Source organism: Gossypium hirsutum, chromosome D10, assembly GCF_007990345.1.
Source record: "Gossypium hirsutum isolate 1008001.06 chromosome D10, Gossypium_hirsutum_v2.1, whole genome shotgun sequence".
Taxonomy (NCBI): domain Eukaryota; kingdom Viridiplantae; phylum Streptophyta; class Magnoliopsida; order Malvales; family Malvaceae; genus Gossypium; species Gossypium hirsutum.
Window position 1 is genome coordinate 11,213,029 of NC_053446.1, and position 21,822 is coordinate 11,234,850.

Below are 21,822 nucleotides of genomic sequence, written 5' to 3' on the forward strand. Positions count from 1 at the left end.
GCACTTGTTGACACAGGTGCGTCAGATTTGTTTATGTCCAAAGAGACTATTCGTGATCTTGGGCTCAAAATAGAGAAGGAATTAGGTTGGATTAAGACTGTCAATTCGAAAAGTGTTGAGATAGAGGCATGGCCAAAGGAGTTGAGATCCAACTTGACGAATAGACCGGTAAAGACAACATTAAGGTAATACCACTCGATGACTTTGACTTTATGGTTGGATTAAGCTTTCTTGATTGGATTAACGCGAGTATTTTTCCTTCTGAAAATTATATGGTGATATCAGACCCAAACCATCGATTTATGGTACAAATGAAAAGGAAATAAGGTATGAAAGGAAAAACATTATCGACAATCCAATTTTCCAAAGGAGTCCGTAGAGATGAAGCCTCCTACGTAGCCACATCGAAGGTCGAGGAAGTCTTTAAGCCCGTTAGTAAGATTCTAAAAGAAGTGAGCCAGTTATTGTGGTCTTTCAGAGATGTGATGCTTGCCAAGTTGCCCAAAGAATTACCACCAAAGAGGGATGTGGATCACATAATTGAGTTAGTGCCCAACTTAGAGTCGTCGGTGAGGGCCTTATATCGTATGTCCCCGCCAGAATTAGAAGAGCTACGAAAATAGTTAAAGGAGCTCTTAGATGCAGGATTCATTAGACCATCTAAATCTCCGTTCAGTGTGCTAGTGTTGTTCCAAAAGAAGTGCGATGGGACATTGAGGATGTGCATTGATTATCGGGCCTTAAACAAAATCACTGTAAAGAACATGTACTCAATTCCTCTTATTGTAGATTTGTTTGATCAACTTGGTAGTGCAATATGGTTCACCAAGTTAGACTTAAGATCGGGGTACCATCAAGTTCGAATAGCTGAAGGGAATGAGCCAAAGACAGCTTGTGTGACGCGCTATGGTTCGTATGAGTTTCTTGTGATGCCCTTTGGGCTAACGAATACTCCAACCACATTTTGCAGTATTTGGTTTGTCAACACCCAAAACTTAGGGCAGGGAAGTTGGAACATTGGTAACCTCTATTGTTGCAACCTTAGCGGATGAAGGAACATTGGTGCCACCATATTTACCACCATGAAAGAAGTAAAAACATTAGCAACCCTTGGTGTAACAACCCTAGTGGTATCTAGGTGCAACCTTATTATGAACTACACCATATTAGGTCTTTGCCCCCGTATCCCTCCAGTAGAAGAACTCTTACGTATAGTAAAAGGCACAGAAGAAGGCCCATTTCCTTTCGACAAAGCCTTCAAAATAACCTAATTCACATCTATGCTCATCAGTGATGAGGACCTTCCTATCAGGTTCTCTTGTTGCAGCAAGGCTACAACATTAAAAGAAGCAATTAAGTGGAAGAAAAATGAATCAACATAATGGTGAGCTCCGACTTAATTTCTTTACCTAGCTTGCTCGTTGTAGGAGGATTACCGCTAGAATGGGGCATTGACATCAATACCCACCCTAGCAACATGAAATATCATCCTTCTAGCTCCACTTGACTCAACCATCACTCCGCCCGCACCATCGGTAGAAAAGTTAACAACATCATCCAAAACCTCATTCGATATGGTGTACACTAGAGATCCCTTATTGTATGGCGATATAATTTGTTGAACCCAACAGTCCCCTAACTAAAACTTGGTGTGCACTTACCTTAGTAACAACAAACTCCATACCCTTACCTAATAGCTGCCCAGGATCTGCTTGGTTATAAAGACGGCGAAAAATTGAAGGTGTCACCATATTCACGTCTCTACCTTCTAATAAAAATGGGTGGACTGACGCCGGCGGTACAAACTACCAAATATTAAATTCGCCACCTTCTTAAATCAGACTCACATCAATGGCATCGGTTGAGAAATATTAAATAAATACAATATTTAAATAAAAATCTAGTAAGTGTACACTAGCTTTCTTTTCCTTTTTTTTTTTTTTAAATTATGGATCAGCGTCATGCATGCGCTGGTTTCCTTTGCGAATGATTTTCCTTCTAGAAAGCCAACGTTTATTATGCAATTTTGGTTTTAAAAAAATACAAACTTCTAGAAGTCACAAAAACCTGATTTGGGGTCTGCTGGCAATTGATATTTTTAATAATACATTAAGATTTGAGAAGCTGGATTTTGACATTAATATATTTTAAAATTATTTATTTCCGATTCAGTTTAATTAATAAGTACAATTTTCATTTCAAAGAATTACTTCATAAATATCCAATGAGTTAATTAAAGGATATAAATTTTAAAAGGTTTGTATTTAATGAATTATAGTTGAATGAATAATTTCTTGGAACATATATTAACATAAATAGTATTTTAAATCACAAATATCAGACTTATTTAAAAATTTAAATACATAAAAAATAATTATATAATATTACGTATAAAAGTAAACAAAAAATCTAATATGCGTTGGTAATCTTATTCACACATGATCACAGTTAAAGATGTGGGATTTTTTCCCTTTAATAAAGGAAAAAAGTTTACCTCCGCTTTCTTATCGTGGAAGTATAAATAGATTCATAGGCTTCTGAGAAACACTTCAAAAATTGAAATCTCATTTTGCTCACCTTTCTTTTTCGACGCGTCAAATGCAGAACGATAGCTCCGATTTGTCCTTTTCCCCTAGTTTTAACAGCTACTACTCCGATAAGAAACTCGGTGACATCGCCGCCACGGTTTGCCGAGAAAGCACCGGCGTTTCGGATGATGAAGAATTCGAGTTCTCTATTGAACTCGGGGAGACTCCAGAAACGTCGTTGTTTCCAGTCTTCAATCGCGATCTCTTGTCGAGCGGCGAGGAGGAGGGTAAAGATGATGAGGTGAAAGAGGCTGTCCGGATTCCGTTGAGGAATTTGTTCATCAGCGATGGAGATCTTCCATCTTCATCGTCATCGTCGGAGGTGGACGAGCTTGAAGCACTGCCAACTGAAACGTATTGTGTTTGGAAACCGAAGCAATCACCAGCATCATCTCCGAACAGGTGTACGAAGAGCAAATCCACTGGATCATCATCTACGAAACGGTGGCGATTAATAAAGGATCTTCTTAAAAGAAGCAACAGCGACGGCAAAGTCTCGGCTTCATCGTCTTTGTTTTTGAATTTTGATCACAAGAGTACGATAGAGAAAAAGCATGAAGAAAAGGCAAATGAGAAAACAGCGACGGCGGCGGAGACGGTGAAGAAGAAAAGTGATGGTGAAGTAACGGCGACGAAGATGAAGAGAGTTGAGAAAGCGTCGGCGCACGAAATCTTTTACGTGAGAAATAAGGCGTTAAAGGAAGGAGATAAACGGCGGTCCTATTTGCCGTACCGGAAGGACTTGGTTGGAATTTTTGCTAATGTTCACGGTTTAGGTAGAAATTTACCTTCTAAGTAAAAAAAAAAAAACCTTTTTATATATTTGTAAAAGCAAAAAAGTTATTGAAATATAATTATAAATAGCCAGGAAAATGAATCAACGTGTTTTATTATTATTATTTACTTTTTTTGCATGAACTTTTATTAATTTTATTTATTCTTTAAGCTAAGCTTAAAAATTAATTTTTTATTATAGAGTGTTATTTTATGGTTTTCTTTTTCTTAATTCGTGGAATGGACGGCAACCAATTTTGGTAGCCTTTATGGGCTTGTAATCAATCATAAAGTTGGACACCGTTTTCTACATGCCAATCATGTAATGTCTTTTCATTCTTATCCATCCTCATCAACAAAAATTTAAATATAAAATTAATAAAATATTTTCTTTTATAAAATAAATTATGTTTTTATATAATAATTCAATCAAAATAAGAACTGAACTCAAAATAGCATGCATGAATATGATATTTGTTAATTAAAAATCGACAATATTTGAATTATTATACTTTAACACAATTCCTAATGCAAACATAATGATGAATGCGTGAAATTAATACAACGTTTAGTATGTTAAAAATGCAAGAAAACCAAAATAGCGAATATCATATTGGGAGTTATATCAACGTTGTTTTTTCTACTGTCAACCAAGGTGACATGGCCTTGACTTCTATTACCTGAACTGTTTAAATTTTATTTAATCGTGTTTTAAATAATTTCAAAGATTAAAACATTTTAATACAAAAATTTGAACTTTAAATCGATCTCCATCTCATTACATAATTCAACCACTGAGTGAGGCTGGGTAGCTTAGGTAGCCGCTGAGTAATAGACAAAGAATTAAGAATGCTAGAAACCGATATCTATGAGAACTTCAAATATTCTAAAATAGGTTTAATTTATTATAAATTAATCAGCCCATTCCATTCTTACACAAAATCAATCTCAACTCTGATTCAAATTAAAAATAGTTTATAAATTTAAATAGATTTTAACATTAAAAATTCAGATTAAACATTGCAAAAGTAAACCATAATTCTACTCGTATCCACAGGGGTCTTGGCCCCTTAGTCAAATGGTCAATTTGCCTTTTAGGTCTTTCCCAAAATTAAAAAATTTTAGTTTTGATTAAATAAAAAATTTATTATAATTTTAGTCCTTTTGAAAAATTAATACTTCAATTTAAGCTTTTTTAATATAATTTCTTTTTATTTTTTAGTTTTGCCCTACTCCAAATTTTATATTCTCATCTCAACTTCATTTAAACAAAACTTTTAGCTTCGCCCCTACATGTTGGTACTGATCTATTTCAACTTACCGTTTCAAACTTATTGCTATTTTTTAAAAACATCTGATATATGTAACAAAAAAAAAAGATTTACATATATCACATAATGAGATTAAATAAATATCAAATATCAAATACCCATCAATTATAGAAAATATTCTTTCATAAGCTTCACAAATACAATCCATATTTAAACAAACAAAAAAAAATCATCTCATAACGATTTAAAAATTCCAAAATAAATAATAAATAAATTGAAATTATATTTTAGAATTCTATTTTTGTACAGGCCAGTGCATTATATTTTGATTGGTACGAAAAAAATCAATTAGTATGCAATAGTCGATACCAACCAAAAGTTTCAACGAAACAAAACCTAAAATTGATCATTCTAATTTACATACAAAATTTTTCATAACACATTTATCCTAATAAACACGATTTTAGCATATCAAACTTCATAAATAAAATATTGTAATTGAAATAAAGGGAATAAAGGTTGATTTAATTTAAAACATAAACTATTTATAAAATTAAAGGATTGGTCATAACTAAAATGTGGACATTTAATGCTGTGAAGGGATACTTTTATTAGTCGTTTTGCACACAACACCATTAATGGATGGGTGGGTGGAAGAATATCCTAAAGAACCGCAATGGGTTGTTGGGTTGTTCATACATCCTTCCATTATGCGCAGACTTTTTAATAGAAATATCCGGAATTGGTAAAGCCATGTTTTTTGTAATTTCATTTTGGAAATATTATTTTTTTCCATATAAATATTTCTAACTTAGGTTCAAGTTTTATAAAATAAATTACACATATAAATTTGCTTCTAACTTGAAGATATTCAGTCAAACAGATCTATAGCATGGTTTAAAGAGATGTGCAAATCATGGAAATTCATACTAGCTTGGTTCACAAAGTCCACAAAAACTTACACAATGAAGATTTGTTTACTGTTTTGATATGAATATTCATGAGTGTTTTTATTTTGTAAACAAATTAATTTTATTAATTTGGTCTAAGTTTTCTCAAGGAAAAGATTTAGGGGAGGATTGAATCCGGCAATAAGTTGTGTGAGTTGAGCTTGAACCCGATTATTTAATTTATTCATAATTAAATAATAATATAAAATAATTAATTTAATCACAAGCCATTTATTGTCTTTTCGAGATAATGCATCTATTGTAGGTGGTAATTCATGCAATCTATTTTTCATTTGTCATTTTGTCCGTTCATTTAAAGTTCTTATTATACAATCTGTTTAGAGTTGTAGTGAGCTGGTGAAGGGATTGATTTGGCATATATAATTGGGGCTAAAATAATTTGAATTAAGTTCTAATTCTTTGCCTATTAACTACAGAGTTATTTAATCATAGATTCAATCCACTAAAAATACCATGATTGAATTCCGCATTATATACCATTACGAAAGCTACTTAAAATAAACTTTTTTTCCCAATGACCTTGTCATATGTGAGTTACCCTCATATGATATCCATGATCCCTTTAGGCTAAATTTATTCACCTAATCTAATCAATTTTTATCTCATGATCACCATTGTATCTTCTGCAGTAAAAATATCATTACTTAAACTAGTAAAGATAAAATCATTTGTTCAAGACAAATGATCTATGACCATGTTCCATTTTCATAATCCATATAATGCTAATAAGCACTCATATTCCATATATTTCAAACCTCTATTACTCTATTTTTTATTGTTCCATGAGCGAAATATTGTGTTTTAGCTTCTTTTGTGCATTTAGTGTTGTTTATGCATGCTTTGCTATTTTTCTTTATTTTTAGTTTGATTTTATGTTAGCTAGTTATAAGTGATTGTTTTGAGTGTTTCTGTGACTTAAATTAGGTGCATATGAGCTTGGAAGGCAATGTGCAAGTCATCAAGGACGGAATGAGTGTTTAAACAAAGACAAGCGGGTCGCAACCTCACAACCCAGCGCCGTAGCTCCAACCCAATGTAGTAAGTTGGTGCCCAGCCCAACAACTAGCGCCCCAAGCTCCCACCACAACACGGTTTCACCAAGCCACGGCGCCACTGTTCGTTTCATGTGGGTTTGTTTGTTGTTTTAAAACCGATATGCAAGGCTACTTTCGTCTTTTTGAGTATTTAAGTTTAAGTCTAGTTTGTAACCTTAGTTTGAAGTGAATTAAAACTCTATAACTCTATAGATAAGATCTTAGAAGAGAGGTGAATCATCTCCACTCTCAATTTTAATTCAATTTGTGTTTTATTTTCTTATCGATTTCTAAACTCTTCTTTTCTAGTAAAAGTAATATTCGAAATTTGATTCTACTAGTTTCTAATATCGAATTACTCTCAAACTTTTTTTGCTCTTTGGTATTTGCATGTCTTCTGGGTTAATTACAATTGTTCAGGCTTGTTAAATATGTGGCCAATATTTGATAGCTTAGTATAATTGCTTTGTCAATTAGATAATTAGTTAATCGATTGATTTCTAATATTTTTGACAACTGCATGATTATTTGTGTAGTGTGGGCATGCGATCTAACTTAAATAAACCCTAATCATGCATTTTTGGATAGAATTCAGTCTCTTTCATTCTTAAGGCTATTGATAAATTAAATTCTTAAGAGATTGTTATAGGGTTGTTTGTCAATAAGAGAAGTAATTAATGATGATTGTCTTGATTATTGAGAAGGTAAGAAGAGATTAGGTTACTTGACGATCATCAGTAACTATAACCAATTTATTAAAAGAACATTGAAAATTATTTTTGCATCAATGATCAAACCTTTGATTCAAACGGATAATTTACTCTGACTAGAAGCTTCATCTCATTTATTTTTTTTCCAAAATATTGATTATTGCTCTCTTTGCTTCTTCTAAATTCTTTATTTTAATTTTTTTCTTTAAACAAATCCCCCTTCTACCAATCTCCATGTGTTCGACCCTACTTGCTGCTTCTACTAATTATTTTTCTTCAAGTAGGTTTTATTTTAGTGTCTTCGACAACTGTAAAAATGCCAATGATAGTATACAATTTACATTTTTTTTTATCAAGCTATGCTTCCACTATTGCAAGTGAAGTCATGCTATGCATAAGTCATGTATCTAACATAACAACTTTCAGCCCACTACCTTGAGAGCATATATTTTTAATATCAAAACACATGATTTATACATACATGGTTATTTACGTACTCATGATTTAGGCAAGTCACACTATAAATATCACGAGTGAATAAATTTATAAACAAATCTAGGATAAATTGAACATATTTTCATTCTTGACAATCGCATCTATATCTCTATTTCTAGGAGTTAATCTTCCCAATTGAATTTATAGATGACATAATAGTCTTAATACGAGTCATTTTCCTAATCTAACCCCATGAACTACAAGCAATTTGGATTACCTACTAATATAAGTTCTTTTCTCGCATTATAACCCAACCATCTAATGCACTTTAATATTAGTTAAATCTTAGGTAACTGATAAGCCAATATTTGCTCATTCATTTTACTTTATGTACAAAAACCATTAAAGACAATCATACAAATGATATTAATAAACATGTGGTGAATTTTATTTTTTTTCAACCAGTTTGAATCAACCAGTTTGAAAAAGTATTAGTAGACAAAGACAAAATCAACTACACTCAAGGCACAAATCCTAATAGTAAGGCACCTAAGCCAAAAATTACATAGGTTATTGAAAAGTATAAAACATCAAATTATAATTCTAAAGCTCTTAATGCAATCATCAATAGTATGGACCCTTAAGAATTAAGGAGAATTTCCAAGTGCACCACTGCTCAAGAGACAAGGATCATTCTTAAGGTTGCTTATGAAGGGATTTATTCTATGATGCAATCAAAACTCCAAATGCTAACATCCAAGTTTAAAACATGAGAATGCTAGAAAATGAATATATATCTTATTTCTATATTAACCTGTATGAAATCTCTAACAAAGCATTTGCTCTTGAAATGGAGTACTCAAATACCAAGTTGGTAAGCAAAGTACTTAGATCTCTCCTAGATTTTTTCTCCAACAAGGTGACAATCATAGAGGAGGCTAAGGACATTAACGCAATGAGAATTGATGAGTTGATTGGGTCACTACACATGTTCGTAGTAAATCTAGATGAAACCAATAAGGGGAAAGTCAAGACAAAAAATATTGCTTTGCAAGTTGCAACTAATGAAGAAACTACCATTGGGGATCTACGAGAGTAGTTAGCCCTTCTCACTAAGAACTCCAACAAGGAATTCAAGAAGTTTTCTAGAAACAGAAAAGTATTCGAAAGAGGTTGAAACTTGAAGAAAGGAAAAGGGAAAGCAAAAGTCAATGAGGAGGCCCCAAGAGGGAAAAAAAGGCCTATAGTGTTATGGATGTGAGGGGTATCGCCACATTGTGTGCTAAAAAAAAGAAGTCTCTATGTGTAACATGGAGTGATGGGAACTTAGCTAGCGAAAAGGAGAAAGATTATGATCACTTGAGCAATTTTGTTACCTTCACATCTCAAGTGGCAATTGAAGTTGCAACTGACTCTGACAACTGTAGTGATAGTGATGCTAAATCAATAGAAGACTTCCAAAATACCTACAATACCATGTGTGACAAGCGGGAGGTTTTCAAGATCAATTTGTTGTTGAAAAAGGAGCAAAACTCAATGAAGATGTAAAGGAGTTGATAGCAGCTTAGTCCATTTTAAAGAAGATAGGTTTCATAAGTGAAGCGGGATGAAACCTTTGCTATTGCAAAAAGGGAGCATGGTCGTAGAGCTTTAGATATGTGGACACAAGTGATGAAAAAGTGACCCTAACAATCTTTGTAAAAGTAAATTAGAATGCTGACAAACCTGGAAGCTCTAAGAAGCCTGACTCTTTTCACATTGCTTTTCTGGTACAATGATCATTCAAACCCAAGCTATTCTTAAGATGATGAACACCCAACTAATAGGTCACAACTTGAGTTTCACTTTTCACATTGTTAAAAAGCACCAAAGGTACAAAAGAAGTGGTGTGTCATTATTTTTCCTAATTAAAGAAAATAATTTTTTATATAATTAGATATATTATTAACTTTTTTTCTTTCTAATCAACGAAGTCAAGGGATAAGAAATTAGTTTCCCTAATTACATTAGTTTTTTATTAAATATATCTAATGTTAAATTACTCCTTTTTTTTCATTTCAACAAAATTAAAGGATATATAACTATAAACTAATTTAAAAAATTGAGGGACAAATTTAACTCAAAAAAGATATAGATTAAATTAACAAAAGAAATATAAACATTAAAGATTCAATTTATCATCCTACCTAATAAAAATACAAAAATACCAAATGCAGATGTTTTTATTTAAAACTGGCATGTTTGCTTTGTTGGAACAATTATTTGAGCGAAAGAAGCTGAATGCTTAAATTGCTAAAACTCATGCTTAGTTTTAGACAACTCTTTTGATATGCATATTTGTATTGAATGGGCTAACGTTCAAGATTATACTACTGTCTCCTACATGAGATAAAATTTTCTTTTAATCATAGATTTTTATTTTTAAGTTTATTGATGAATATTTTATATTTAAAATTTACTTAATATCATTCATTTAATATTTTTAAATATTAAAGTATATACTAATTATTTTTAAATAAAAATTGATAAATTTGAAACGATACATCGTTACAGACGAGTACTAATATGTACCAATTCCAGTAAAAAAATACTGCACTCACCGATACTATACTGACTACCTTGATTTATACAAAAAAAAATCTAAAATATTTTTAAAAAATATAAATCTCAAAACTATGAATAACTTTGGTCAAATATATAATGTTATATATATATATATATGAATAAGAAAAACTAATAAGTATATAAAACAATATATGTTAAAAAAATGTAATTATTAAATAATTTAGGAGCAAAGTCTTCCGTAAATGTATTTAGTCATTACTTTCACATTTGGCATTTAATTTTACAATTACATTCAAACAAACTTATCATAATTACTAATTTATTTTTGTATCTCATCATTAATTACAGTGATAATAATTAAAATTACCACCGTTGCTGAATTTAATTGAAAAAGGATCGATCATCATCGAATTTGTTCAATTTCCAGACAAAGAAAATGTGAACAAGGAAAGAAAGGAAGAAAGTATTCTTCCCTTTTTTTCCTTATATCTAATCATTGCAAAGAAAGTTTTTAATAACTTTTCCTAATTCTATCATTAAATTAATCTTTTCAACAAACAAAGATAACTTTTTCAGTTTTGTTTTTAATTTGATTAAAAATAAAGCAAAATTGCATGGATTTATGGTCGAGATCAAACTCGGCTTCACCTCCACTGACTTTCCATATTTTGCGTATTTTACTCTGGTTAATTTTAATTTTTATACTTTTGAAATTTTAAAATTTTAATTTTACCCTAAACGGTAATAGAGTTGTAAATTTAGTCCAAATTCTGAAACACCCCAAAACATATAGGGTTAGATGAAATAAGTAACTAAATAATGATCTAGACTAAATAATTAAGTAGCTAATGCATTCCCTAGACGTCCTGTGATCATCGGCCAAGCCTCAACAAAATTTCAAGCCCGTTTTCTAGGCTTAGGCCCGGCCACACCCAAAAAATTGCCTAAAAATTTGCTCAAGCCCGACCCGAATTATAATAGTTAACTCGAGCCCAATCTAGCCCGACCTTATTACATTTTTTAAGATTATTTTATTATATAAATAATTTTTAAAATAATATATCAAATACACTTACAAATATTAAAAGAAATATTAATACAACAAACAAATTAAAACCGATGTTAAAATAATTCTTAAAACAACAAACAAATTGACAATACAATAAAAAGTCTTTATATTAAGATAGTTACAACTAAAATGGTAGCAAAATTAATAATAAAATAAAACTTCTACAATACCCAAATAATATTAAAAACGACTACCAAATAATATTAAAAATGGTAGCGAAACAATATAATAAACAATTGTGAAACCACAATAAAACAACACAAAAATTAAAAAACCAAAACAACACAAAAAACAACCTGCAAAATGTAATCAACCAATCAACATATTTAATTTTATAACAAGCTATAAATCGTAAGTTAAATTAAATTGTCAACAATTACGAAGATAACCTAGAAAACAATCGAAGAAACATCGTCATCATCATTTTTGCAATCAATTTCTAATATGAAAAAACAATAAATAATCAGATAATCAAATTGATAAAATGTTATAAAATTATAGCAATAAAAACGAGAATAATAATTACATGTTGAAAATCCCCTAGCTCACATCCAATCATCAAAGCAAACAATGACTTAAACCATTTTGGGCTTAAGTGAATTCCTCAAAGGTGTGATAACTTTCTTCCCAATGTTAAAAGTCGACTCGAAAGCTACAGTCGATATTGGAGTTGCCACAAGATCAGAGCCAATAATGAAAGCTCATTATATCGAATTGAACTTTTGCTCCAATAATCCAAAACATCTATTTGGCTATTCAACTCAAGCTTTGGTTTTTCCAAATAAATGTCCGACTGTGACTTTTCACTCTCAGTGCTAGATTCATTTAAGTACCGTTTATAATTATCACTCTCATCATGTCTTGGTATTTCAAATGCATGTCTATTTTGATGTGAGAAAATCATAACAACTAACAAAATGGATGAAAATCACACCTTTTCATCATTAGGAAGAATATGTAATTGAGTCAACCTTGCTTTTAGGGTTTATTGACAACAAGTCCTTAAGTATTTAAAAGCTTCTTATCATTTGAATTGATATTAAATCCAATATTTAAGCTTTTACCATGATGACAACAATTACTATATGAAATACCATTCATTCGATCTGTGTAAATCAAATAGGCAAGCTCTGCAATTTTAATTTCTATATAATATATCTGACTTTCTACAACACAGTAAAACAGGTAGACTATATTAATGCAAAGTAAAAAATGCCTTAAAAAAATGAGAGTGAGAGAGGGAAAAGCAAAAACGATTGCATTTTGAGAACAAAAGAGGATTAAGAGTATAAGCAAAGCAAGAAGATAAATGAAAAGAATGAGAGGGAAACGGAAAGGGAAAGGGAGAATGATCTTCCATAAATTGATGTGGCAAATTAGGCTTTTGCGACACACTTAAGGAGTTTTTTCTGGAGTAAAATAAAGTTTTTAACTTAGTTTTTGGTTTTTTTGTATTTTTATATTTTTCGGGTAATAAGTCATCGAAAAGTCATCAGAACATCCTTCAAAACAGCCAAAAATTGCTGAGGATGAGAGTGACACATTTTAACTTAATTTTAGGTTTAGTTTTCTCTAAGAACTTAGGTGGTGACACCCTTAAGGGAATATTAAGATAAAGTGAGATCGAAAGGTAATCTTATCGTAAACTCGTTCGTTAGACCCGGATTAACTGGCGAGATTGGAAGATAAATCGGATCTAATTCGTCTAAGTCAGTAAAATTGAGATCAGAAGATAAAATGGAGCCACTTGGTAATTTACGTGATTTATGTCCCTAGTCTGAGATTTGGTGAACCACATCGAAGTCAACCAACCCCCATTAGTTATTTGCTAGATAATCCTTCTAGTTTACATTTCTTACAATTTAGTCCCTACAATAGAATATTTAATTTTCTTGCAAACTTATCTTTTATGAATTGCCGTAATATAAAATCGTATTATTAGCCAATTAGCCTCTATTGTGTATGCTAGTTATTATTCAATTGCCTCTTCATTTGGATTCGATCCATGGAATACTTTGGTGTTTCATTATAACACTATAAATATTACAACTGACTTGTATGCTTGCAATAAAACCATACTTTAACAATTTTTTTATAAATTCATTGTTTTAATACGTATGTGCGCAGTTGGTCAAGTTGTTGGCACCGTTTTCGAGGAAGACGGTGTAAGATTTAGTATTTTTTCGTGTACACTTTTAGGTAGAGATAAATAACCAAAGTAGGATTTATAAATACAATTTTATTTTCCATTTATTTTTGTGTTATTTAACTTTTAGTTAACTTTCTTCACTCGTGCTTGTAGGAACGTTATATTACACGAACCAGTAATAATGTTTTACCATTTGAGCCGGAACCAGAATGTATCCTCACGCATGGTCTCCTTACTTGATGCTATGTTGTGTGATTAGAGATGGTTAAGACCTGGGATAACAACGCCTAATGTTGAGGTTTCATATTTCAAGATTAATCCATAATTTATTTCGTGGATTGTGGCTAATATTCAATTTCATGAAAATGGCAATGAAAGTCTAGTGAACTTTCTGCGCAAGTTTGACAACATATGTAGCACCGTAAGTTATGAAGGGGTACATCCGGACAACATCAGATATGTAGCGAAGAAATAGTTGGATATATATTGCCTTATGACACTATTGCTACATGGAAAAAATTATTTGGCCATTCCTGAAGAAGAATATGCCCATTGTGACCGTACTCCATGCTTATGAAGAGTTGTTTGAGTTCTAGTAAAAAGAGACTGAAACTTTAAGGCAAGTATGGGAAAAATTTTAAAAGGTTTTGAGAAGCCTCATCGGGAATAGAGTAGAGAGAGCAACACAAATTCAATGTTTTAATACTAGGTTGGATGTAGACAGTATGGAAAATTTTGATGTAATTTCAGAGGGAAGTATTTGGACTAGAACAATGAGAGAGATAACAATCCTATTTGAGAATGTTAGCATCAGTGATTCCTTTTCTAGGGATGATTGTGGTTCTGATAATAATAAATCTAATAATATGTTCAAAAAATTAGAGAGCCATGATGCAAAAATGGTTCAAGGACCCACCAAACCCCTGGTCAAAGAAAAATGCGAAGTCTTCGTACAGGAAGATTATAAATTGGAAACATTTTTGCATACTGAAAGTGTTGAGTCTACCGAAACAGAGAGCATAGAAGAATGTCAAGTGCTCTCTACGCTAGACATGGGCGAACTAAATATTGAAGAAAAGGATAATGACTTGTGTGAAGACTTAGATGTTCAACTGGCGCCAGATTATGTACATCGACTTGACTGGTGTAAGCACTGTAAAGAGACTTTAGGGCTTCTGGAAGATGCATCTGAAACCTCTTCCTGAAGGTTTAAAGCATAGGTATTTAGGAGAACACAACACTTTACCTGTTATTATCTCTTCCCGAATAGAGGCGGAAAGAGAAGCTACATTCCTTCATGTGTTGAAAGCACATAAAAAGGTGATTGGATGGACGATTGCTGACATCAAGGGAATAAGATCATCCCTTTGCCAACGTAAAATATTCTTAGAAGAGGGAAAAAAGCCTGTGGTTGATGCACAACAATAACTCAACCCGGTAATGAAAGAATTAGTGAAGAAGGAACTCACGAAGTGGTTAGACGCTAGTATTGTCTACGCTATTTTTCATAGTGATTGGGTAAGTCTCATACATTGTGTCTTAAAAAAAGGATGGATAACTGTGGTTTTAAACAAAAAATACGAATCATACCGATTAGAATTGTGACCGAGTGGCGTGTCTACATTCGGAAGTTGAGTGATGTTACAAGAAAGGATCACTTCTCTTTGCCATTCATTGATCAGATGTTGGATAGACTAGCGGGGAAAGAGTTTTATTGTCTCTTAGATAGGTATTTTGGATATCATCAAATTCCAATTCACCCAGATGATTAAGGAAAAACCACCTTCACTTGCCCATTCGGTACTTATGCCTTCCAAATGATACCTTTTGGGTTATGTAATGCCCATGCCACATTCATAAGGTGTATGCCATCTATTTTTTATTGAAATGATCGAGTAAGGGTTGGACATATTTATTGATGTATTTTCTGTATATAGCGATTCCTTTACTGAATGCTTAGAAACCCTTGAGAAGGTCCTTGAGCAATGTAAGGAAATGAATTTAGTCTTGGATCGGGAAAAGTGCCATTTCATGGTTAAGGAGGGCATTGTCTTAAGGCATTGGATCTCAAAAAAGGGATTAGAAGTTGACTAGGCAAAAATTAAAGTTATTGAAAAACTCCCACCCATGTCTTCATTGTGTGGAATCCATACTTTTCTGGGAAATATCAGCTTTTATCGGTGTTTCATGAAAGAATTTTTGCACATCTCCAAACCATTGAGTCACCTTTTGCAGAAAGATGTCCCATTCATCTTAGACGAAGAATGTAATATTACTTTCGTTACCTTGAAGGAAAAATTGGTAGTTGCCCCCATCATTTGTAACCTTAATTGGAATGAGTCATTTGTTATCATGTGCGATGCTAATGATTTTACTATTAGGGTTGTGTTGGGTCAAAAGAAAAAAAGGTTTTCCATGCTATTCATTATGCCAGCAAAACTTTGAATTCGACCTAGTGCAACTACACCACCACTAACAAAGAAATGTTAGTCGTGGTATTCGCATGTGAGAAATTTTGCCCATATTTAATGAAAAATAGGGTTTATGTATACACAGATCATTCAGCTCTCAAATATGTGATGAAGAAAAAAGAAACAAATGGTAGATTAATGAGATGAGTATTATTGCTTCAGGAATTCAATTTGTGGATACTGGACAGAAATGGGACAAAAAATCAAGTGGCGGACCATTTATCTCGTTTAGAGCACAAATTTGACTAAAAGGAAAGTAGAGCAATAGATGACACCTTCGTTGATGAACAACTATTTCGCGTCGATTGTTGCTTTGTAAGGAGAAAAATGCCCTCAGCACCGTGGTACGCCGATATAGTGAATTACCTCGTGCAAGGAATTTTTCTAGTAGAAGCATCTAGTTAACAGAAGAGGAAAATAGGCCATGACGCATGAGATTATATTTGGAAGGAACCTTATGCCTTTCGACAATGCACGAACCAATTAATATGAATGTGTGTAGCCGAGGAATTGATGGAAGATATCCTCATAGGGTGTCATACTTCTCCATGTGGAGGCTACTTTGGTAGAAATAGGAGAACTTAGAAAATATTGCAATCTGGTTTTTATTGGCCAACAATGATCTGCGGTGCTTCCGAATTTTTCAAAAGATGTGATTGGTGTTAGGGAACTGGAAACATTTCCAAACGTGATGAAATGCCTCAGAAAGGTCTCGGCATTCAAAGGTACGACACGAACACGGCATTCGAAAGGTCTCGGCTCGATTTTGTTTAATATTTTAGATGTAGTATTTGATATTTTATTTTTATTTAAAGATTGTATTATTTTATTTTTAATTATGGCATGAGACTTCAAGTTTGATGTTTTAGTTTATTTACAGCTTGCATGACATTTAATTCAATTTTAGGTTATTTAATTATAATTATTAAATAGTTATACATTAACCCCGATTTTTGATAAAATCATAAACATATATCACTTTTCCCCTACTAAATTATAATTAAAAATTAAGTATAAGAATCCGGTAATAAACGATGTTTTCAAAAGTAAACTCTGTACCTAGGATAGTAAATTTAAATTGTTTTCTTTCAATTTAGGTAAGTTTTTCTTAAAATAGACCAAGTTTTACTTCTAAAATTAACTAACGAATTTTAAAATGACCGTTTTCAAAACTCCAATAACTTGCTAAGCCATTTCGGTGGCTAATGTAATATTCCGAATTTGGGGCTAACGTCTAGGCTGGGTTGAGGAGGTTACATTTGGTGGTATCAAAACCTAGATTTTCTAAACTCGGGCTGAGGAAATTTGTATGAGTCTGTATGCATGCATTAAAAATGGGTATTTTGAGAAAATTCATGCCACAAGTTTTTGAAAAATTAATTTTCTATAGGAAATTAAATCCGAGAGTCCAATGCCGGTCCTACTTCAGTTACTATTAAAACTTTAGATAAATTGTAAACTTTAGATTGTGAAACATCTAGGAGGATGATTAATGCTTGAACTTTTGTATTACACTGTAGATATACTTTAACTTTTAAACTTTCGAAAATAGAATGAATATCCAAAATAGACGTGATAGAAGTAGGTTGCGTACGGCTACACCCGTAGAGTCACCCACTGTGTAGGGCGAGAGCCAATTTTTGAGGAGGAGGGCTTCTAAACTTTTTTATTTAATGTGTTTACCATATAATGGTGCTCGATGTATATGGTGTTAAATAAAGCATTCCTACTTCTACTTTTAAAATTCGAAGAATATTAGCTTTAATTTAACCGGAAAACTTTTCTTCATTTTCCATGCAAGTTCGACTAATTAAAAAGTTAAAGAAAAATCATCATTTGTGAAAGCCTTTTCTAGCTTTGTTTCACAAAGTCATTATTATTAATCAACTAGAAAAGGAAGACATACTTTATTTTTTTGGCCACTTCTAAAGATCAAAATCAGCTCCCAATTTTCACACTAATTTCCACCGTAACAATCATTACCTACATCTTGGGTTATCTTGGAATGTAGTGATTGTCAATTTTTTCATGCTCTAAACCTCACAAGAGAGGGTTGGTGGGTAATGTTTCTTGCTTTCTTTTGTAATTTCAATTATATCCCATGATTTAACTTTTCTTTTTCTTTTCAGATTGGACAGAGTTTATATAGTCTATTTTATTATTCCCTATAATTTAATTTCAATAAAATGGAAAATTTTCATTATTATAATGAAATTTAGGTTGAGCCAATAAGAGGGAGAACTATATAGGAAAGCTAGTGACCTTGGGCCCAATAATATTGGAAATTCTCCTTTGGCACAGATGTTTTTATATATTTAAATGTTAAATAAATTAAATTCACCTTTCACAGTTTCGAAATCATTTGTATATTAAATAAAACTAAAGGTATGTTTGGTAATTGAAATTTTAAGAACTAAATTTGTTTGGTAAAGTAATAAATAAAATTCAATATAATTGTGTTGTTTGATAAAAGTAAATATTAATTTTAAAAATTATTAATTTTTTAATTTTAATCTTATTAATGTAATATTTTATATTATGTTTGATATGTTTGGATAAAGATACATATGAAAATTTGAATATCTCATTTTTAAAAAAAAAGATAATTTATTTTAATTTTTTAATAAAATAAAATCAATTTAATATTTTCTAGGTTAACTGATAAGTAGCTTATTCAATACTATTTAAACATTCAAACTTTTATATGATTTATCAAACACACACTAAATTATTTTATAATTTTTTTATCCTTATCTATTATTTAATTGGTTTCTCATAAAAGTAAGTTGGGAACATATTAAATTACATTCTTTTTTTTTTCAAAATATTAGCTTTTTCTATTAGTTCATTCAAAGATGTTGATGGTTTGGGTCCGACTTAAATACAATATTAACACACATTATTTTTGTCCAAGCTCAACTTGATTCGAAATATGAGCTTAAAATTAACTTTGTCTAAATCCGTCCATATTATTTTTAAAATTCTTTCGAAAAATATTTATATTAATTTAATTTAATATTTAATATTTATAATTAATTATTTATTTATTTGTATATAGGCAACTTAACTTCTTTTTTAATGTTTACATTATAGTATTATATATTATTATAAATTTAATTTTTTATGTTTTATAAATTATATAATATACTATGTAATAAACATAGAAAACAGGTTGGATTGAACTGGACTCGAGCTTCGACATTTAAAGTCTAATTGTTTTAAAAGGGCTTAATTTTTTTTGCCAAAACCCGCTTTTCTACTCTAACATTTTTGCCCAAACCCTTTCAAATTTCGAACAGTCCTTTGGACTTGGGCGGATAGCTTAACCCAAGAAAAGGTCAAATTTCTACTAAATATTTACTATTTTTGTTGTAACCTCTCCAATCCAGCCTAGACGCTAGACCCGAATTTGGAAGATTACATTAGCCACCGAAATAGCTTAGTAAGCTATCAGAGTTTTGAAAACAATTATTTTAAAACATTTGTTTAATTTAAGTAGAAAACTTAGTTAAATAACAATTTATTATTCCCAAAATTTTAATTATAATTTAGCAGAAAAAAAGTGAAATTTTATATGCGTTTAAAATAAAAATCAGGGTTCGCGTATAGGAAATTAATAATCATATTTCAATATCCTAAAAAAACTTAATGTCATGTGAGCTATATATATAAGGAAATATCCAAATCTTAAGTTCTATGCCACAATTCAAAATAAAATATTACAATCCTCGAATAATAAAATAAATCATGTAATGAACCTAAAAAAATTGCAATTAAAAATCAAGACGAGACCCTCTAAATGTCGCATTCGTGTCTTAACCTGGTGGTTTATCTGTAAGGATAAAAATTTAAGGGGGAGTGAGCTATGACACTTAGTGTAAGTTCCCTCAAGAAAACCAGTGTAAATTATTAAACCAAAAAATAATAACAATATCCAGTACGGTAACAATCATTTAGTATAACAATATTTTCAAAAGTTCAAGTCATGCTTATGCGTGTCGATGCAATACAATACAAGTTTAGTTTAATAGTAAAGATAGGCTCTCCCCCACCACTACACTCCACAATAAGAGTTCCCTATAACTCTTATATCCTAGACACTCCAATTTGTGGTTGAACCACAAGTGTTGTAGGTTAATATGTTGTTAGTGGTTGTGAATATACAGCTTGTTTGCAGATAATAGCTATCAGTAAAAATCATGGACAAACCACTGATGTTTGCAGGTTAATATACTACCAGTGGTTGTGAATTCACAACGAATTTGTAGATAAAAGTAGCCAGTAATTTGTGGATAAACCACCAGTGTTTGTAGTTAAAACTGCTAGTACTTCCTCCTTTCAAAGTGTCCCATCCCATGCAATGTAGTGTGACATACGAGCATCAATTCAGTATAGAAACAGATAACATGTTTAACATGTGTTTATATCAACAGTAGTAGTAGACATGTTTGCTGTGCATTTGGTTTATCAATACAATAAGCATGTTGTTTATGCAATCGGTAATTCGGTGATACGAGTAACAGTAACAATTTATCAATAATTTAGTTATAGAAGGCATGTATTCAACACATATCATGCAAATCTAATAAATAAAATCATGGATTCCACATTATTCATAATATCAAGTATTTAATTGAAAAAGATAGTATACTAATAATTGTTCAGGAATTAATCAGAGAAGTAGGGGACATACGACCGTGTGACCGGACCGTGTAGGAAGCCCTGAAACATGTGGAAAGGTTACACAATCATGTGGCTAGGTCGTGTGACAGGCTGTGGTCATATGGAATTTGTAAAATCAACCTACACGAAAGACATGATTATGTTGCAGGCCGTGTGAGAATAAAAAAACCTATGGTTTCAAGGGAACATGATCGTGTGAGGGGGTCGTGTGGTTCACATGGTTAGCCTACACACCCGTGTGACTGGCCGTGTAGCCCTATTTCAATGCACAATTTGTCTCGATTCGTTTGTAAAAGAACACAGACGAGGTCTCGAGCAACATTCCTCACATTCAAGTCTATTCCGGGTACCTAAATCGGGTCCTTCAATAGAAAAGTACACTCAAATTAACAATTGAATTAAGATTTGTCAAGATTTTCAAGAATTTGGCAAGAAATCATAAAATATTTGATTAATCAAATGAAAGACTTGTGTCGAGGCCATGATATTACAAATTAAGAAATTCATTTGATGAAACGGAGACACTTACTGATTCTTGGCAGGGTTTAGAGATGCAATTGACGATGACACGCTAAATCAATAGAAAAACGAGCTAACAGAAATCGATTTTGATTTGAGAGGATGAAAATAATTTCAGTAATGGAGAGCAAATATTGTGTAAAAGAGATGATAAACAAGAAAGGAAAGAGAAATAGGGAATAAGAGAAAAAAATTCAATTTTAATTAGAAAAGAAAATTTTAGGGATTAAGTACTTAAAGTTTTCAAATTTTAGGGGTTGTTTGGGTAATTAACCTATCTTGCCGAAAATAAGAAGGGAAATGGGGTGAATGACATGACTTGAATTTGGGATTCAAGGGAGAAAGGAAGTAATGCTTAATCATTTGGGTTTCTACCCATTCTTGTTAAGTTTCTACTCTAAATAATATTTATATAAAACTTAGGATTTCTAGGGAGTGTACTAACTATACAACCATTAAGACTAAGTCATTTTTGGGTATTTATTTTATCTAACCCTATATATTTTAGGGTGTTACACTTGTACTCTTCTTAATTGAAAAATCGAATAATACTTTTTTTATCCTATTTCAAGCTATTTTTTAC

The 21,822-nt window shown here is 31.7% G+C and overlaps 1 protein-coding gene across 1 annotated transcript; it reads left to right on the forward strand.

The window, feature by feature from the left end:
- Positions 1-2,427: 2,427 nt before the first annotated feature.
- On the forward strand, positions 2,428-3,496 carry LOC107914275 (uncharacterized). Its single transcript, XM_016843143.2, has one exon. It carries the CDS (start codon positions 2,599-2,601, stop codon positions 3,385-3,387), a length of 789 nt encoding a protein of 262 aa, XP_016698632.1. The 5' UTR covers positions 2,428-2,598; the 3' UTR covers positions 3,388-3,496.
- The last annotated feature ends 18,326 nt before the right edge of the window (positions 3,497-21,822 follow it).

What these genes read in the sequence shown, in the direction of transcription:
- LOC107914275 (XM_016843143.2), top strand. Translation starts at nt 2,599, where the DNA reads ATGCAGAACGATAGCTCCGATTTGTCCTTTTCCCCTAGTTTTAACAGC.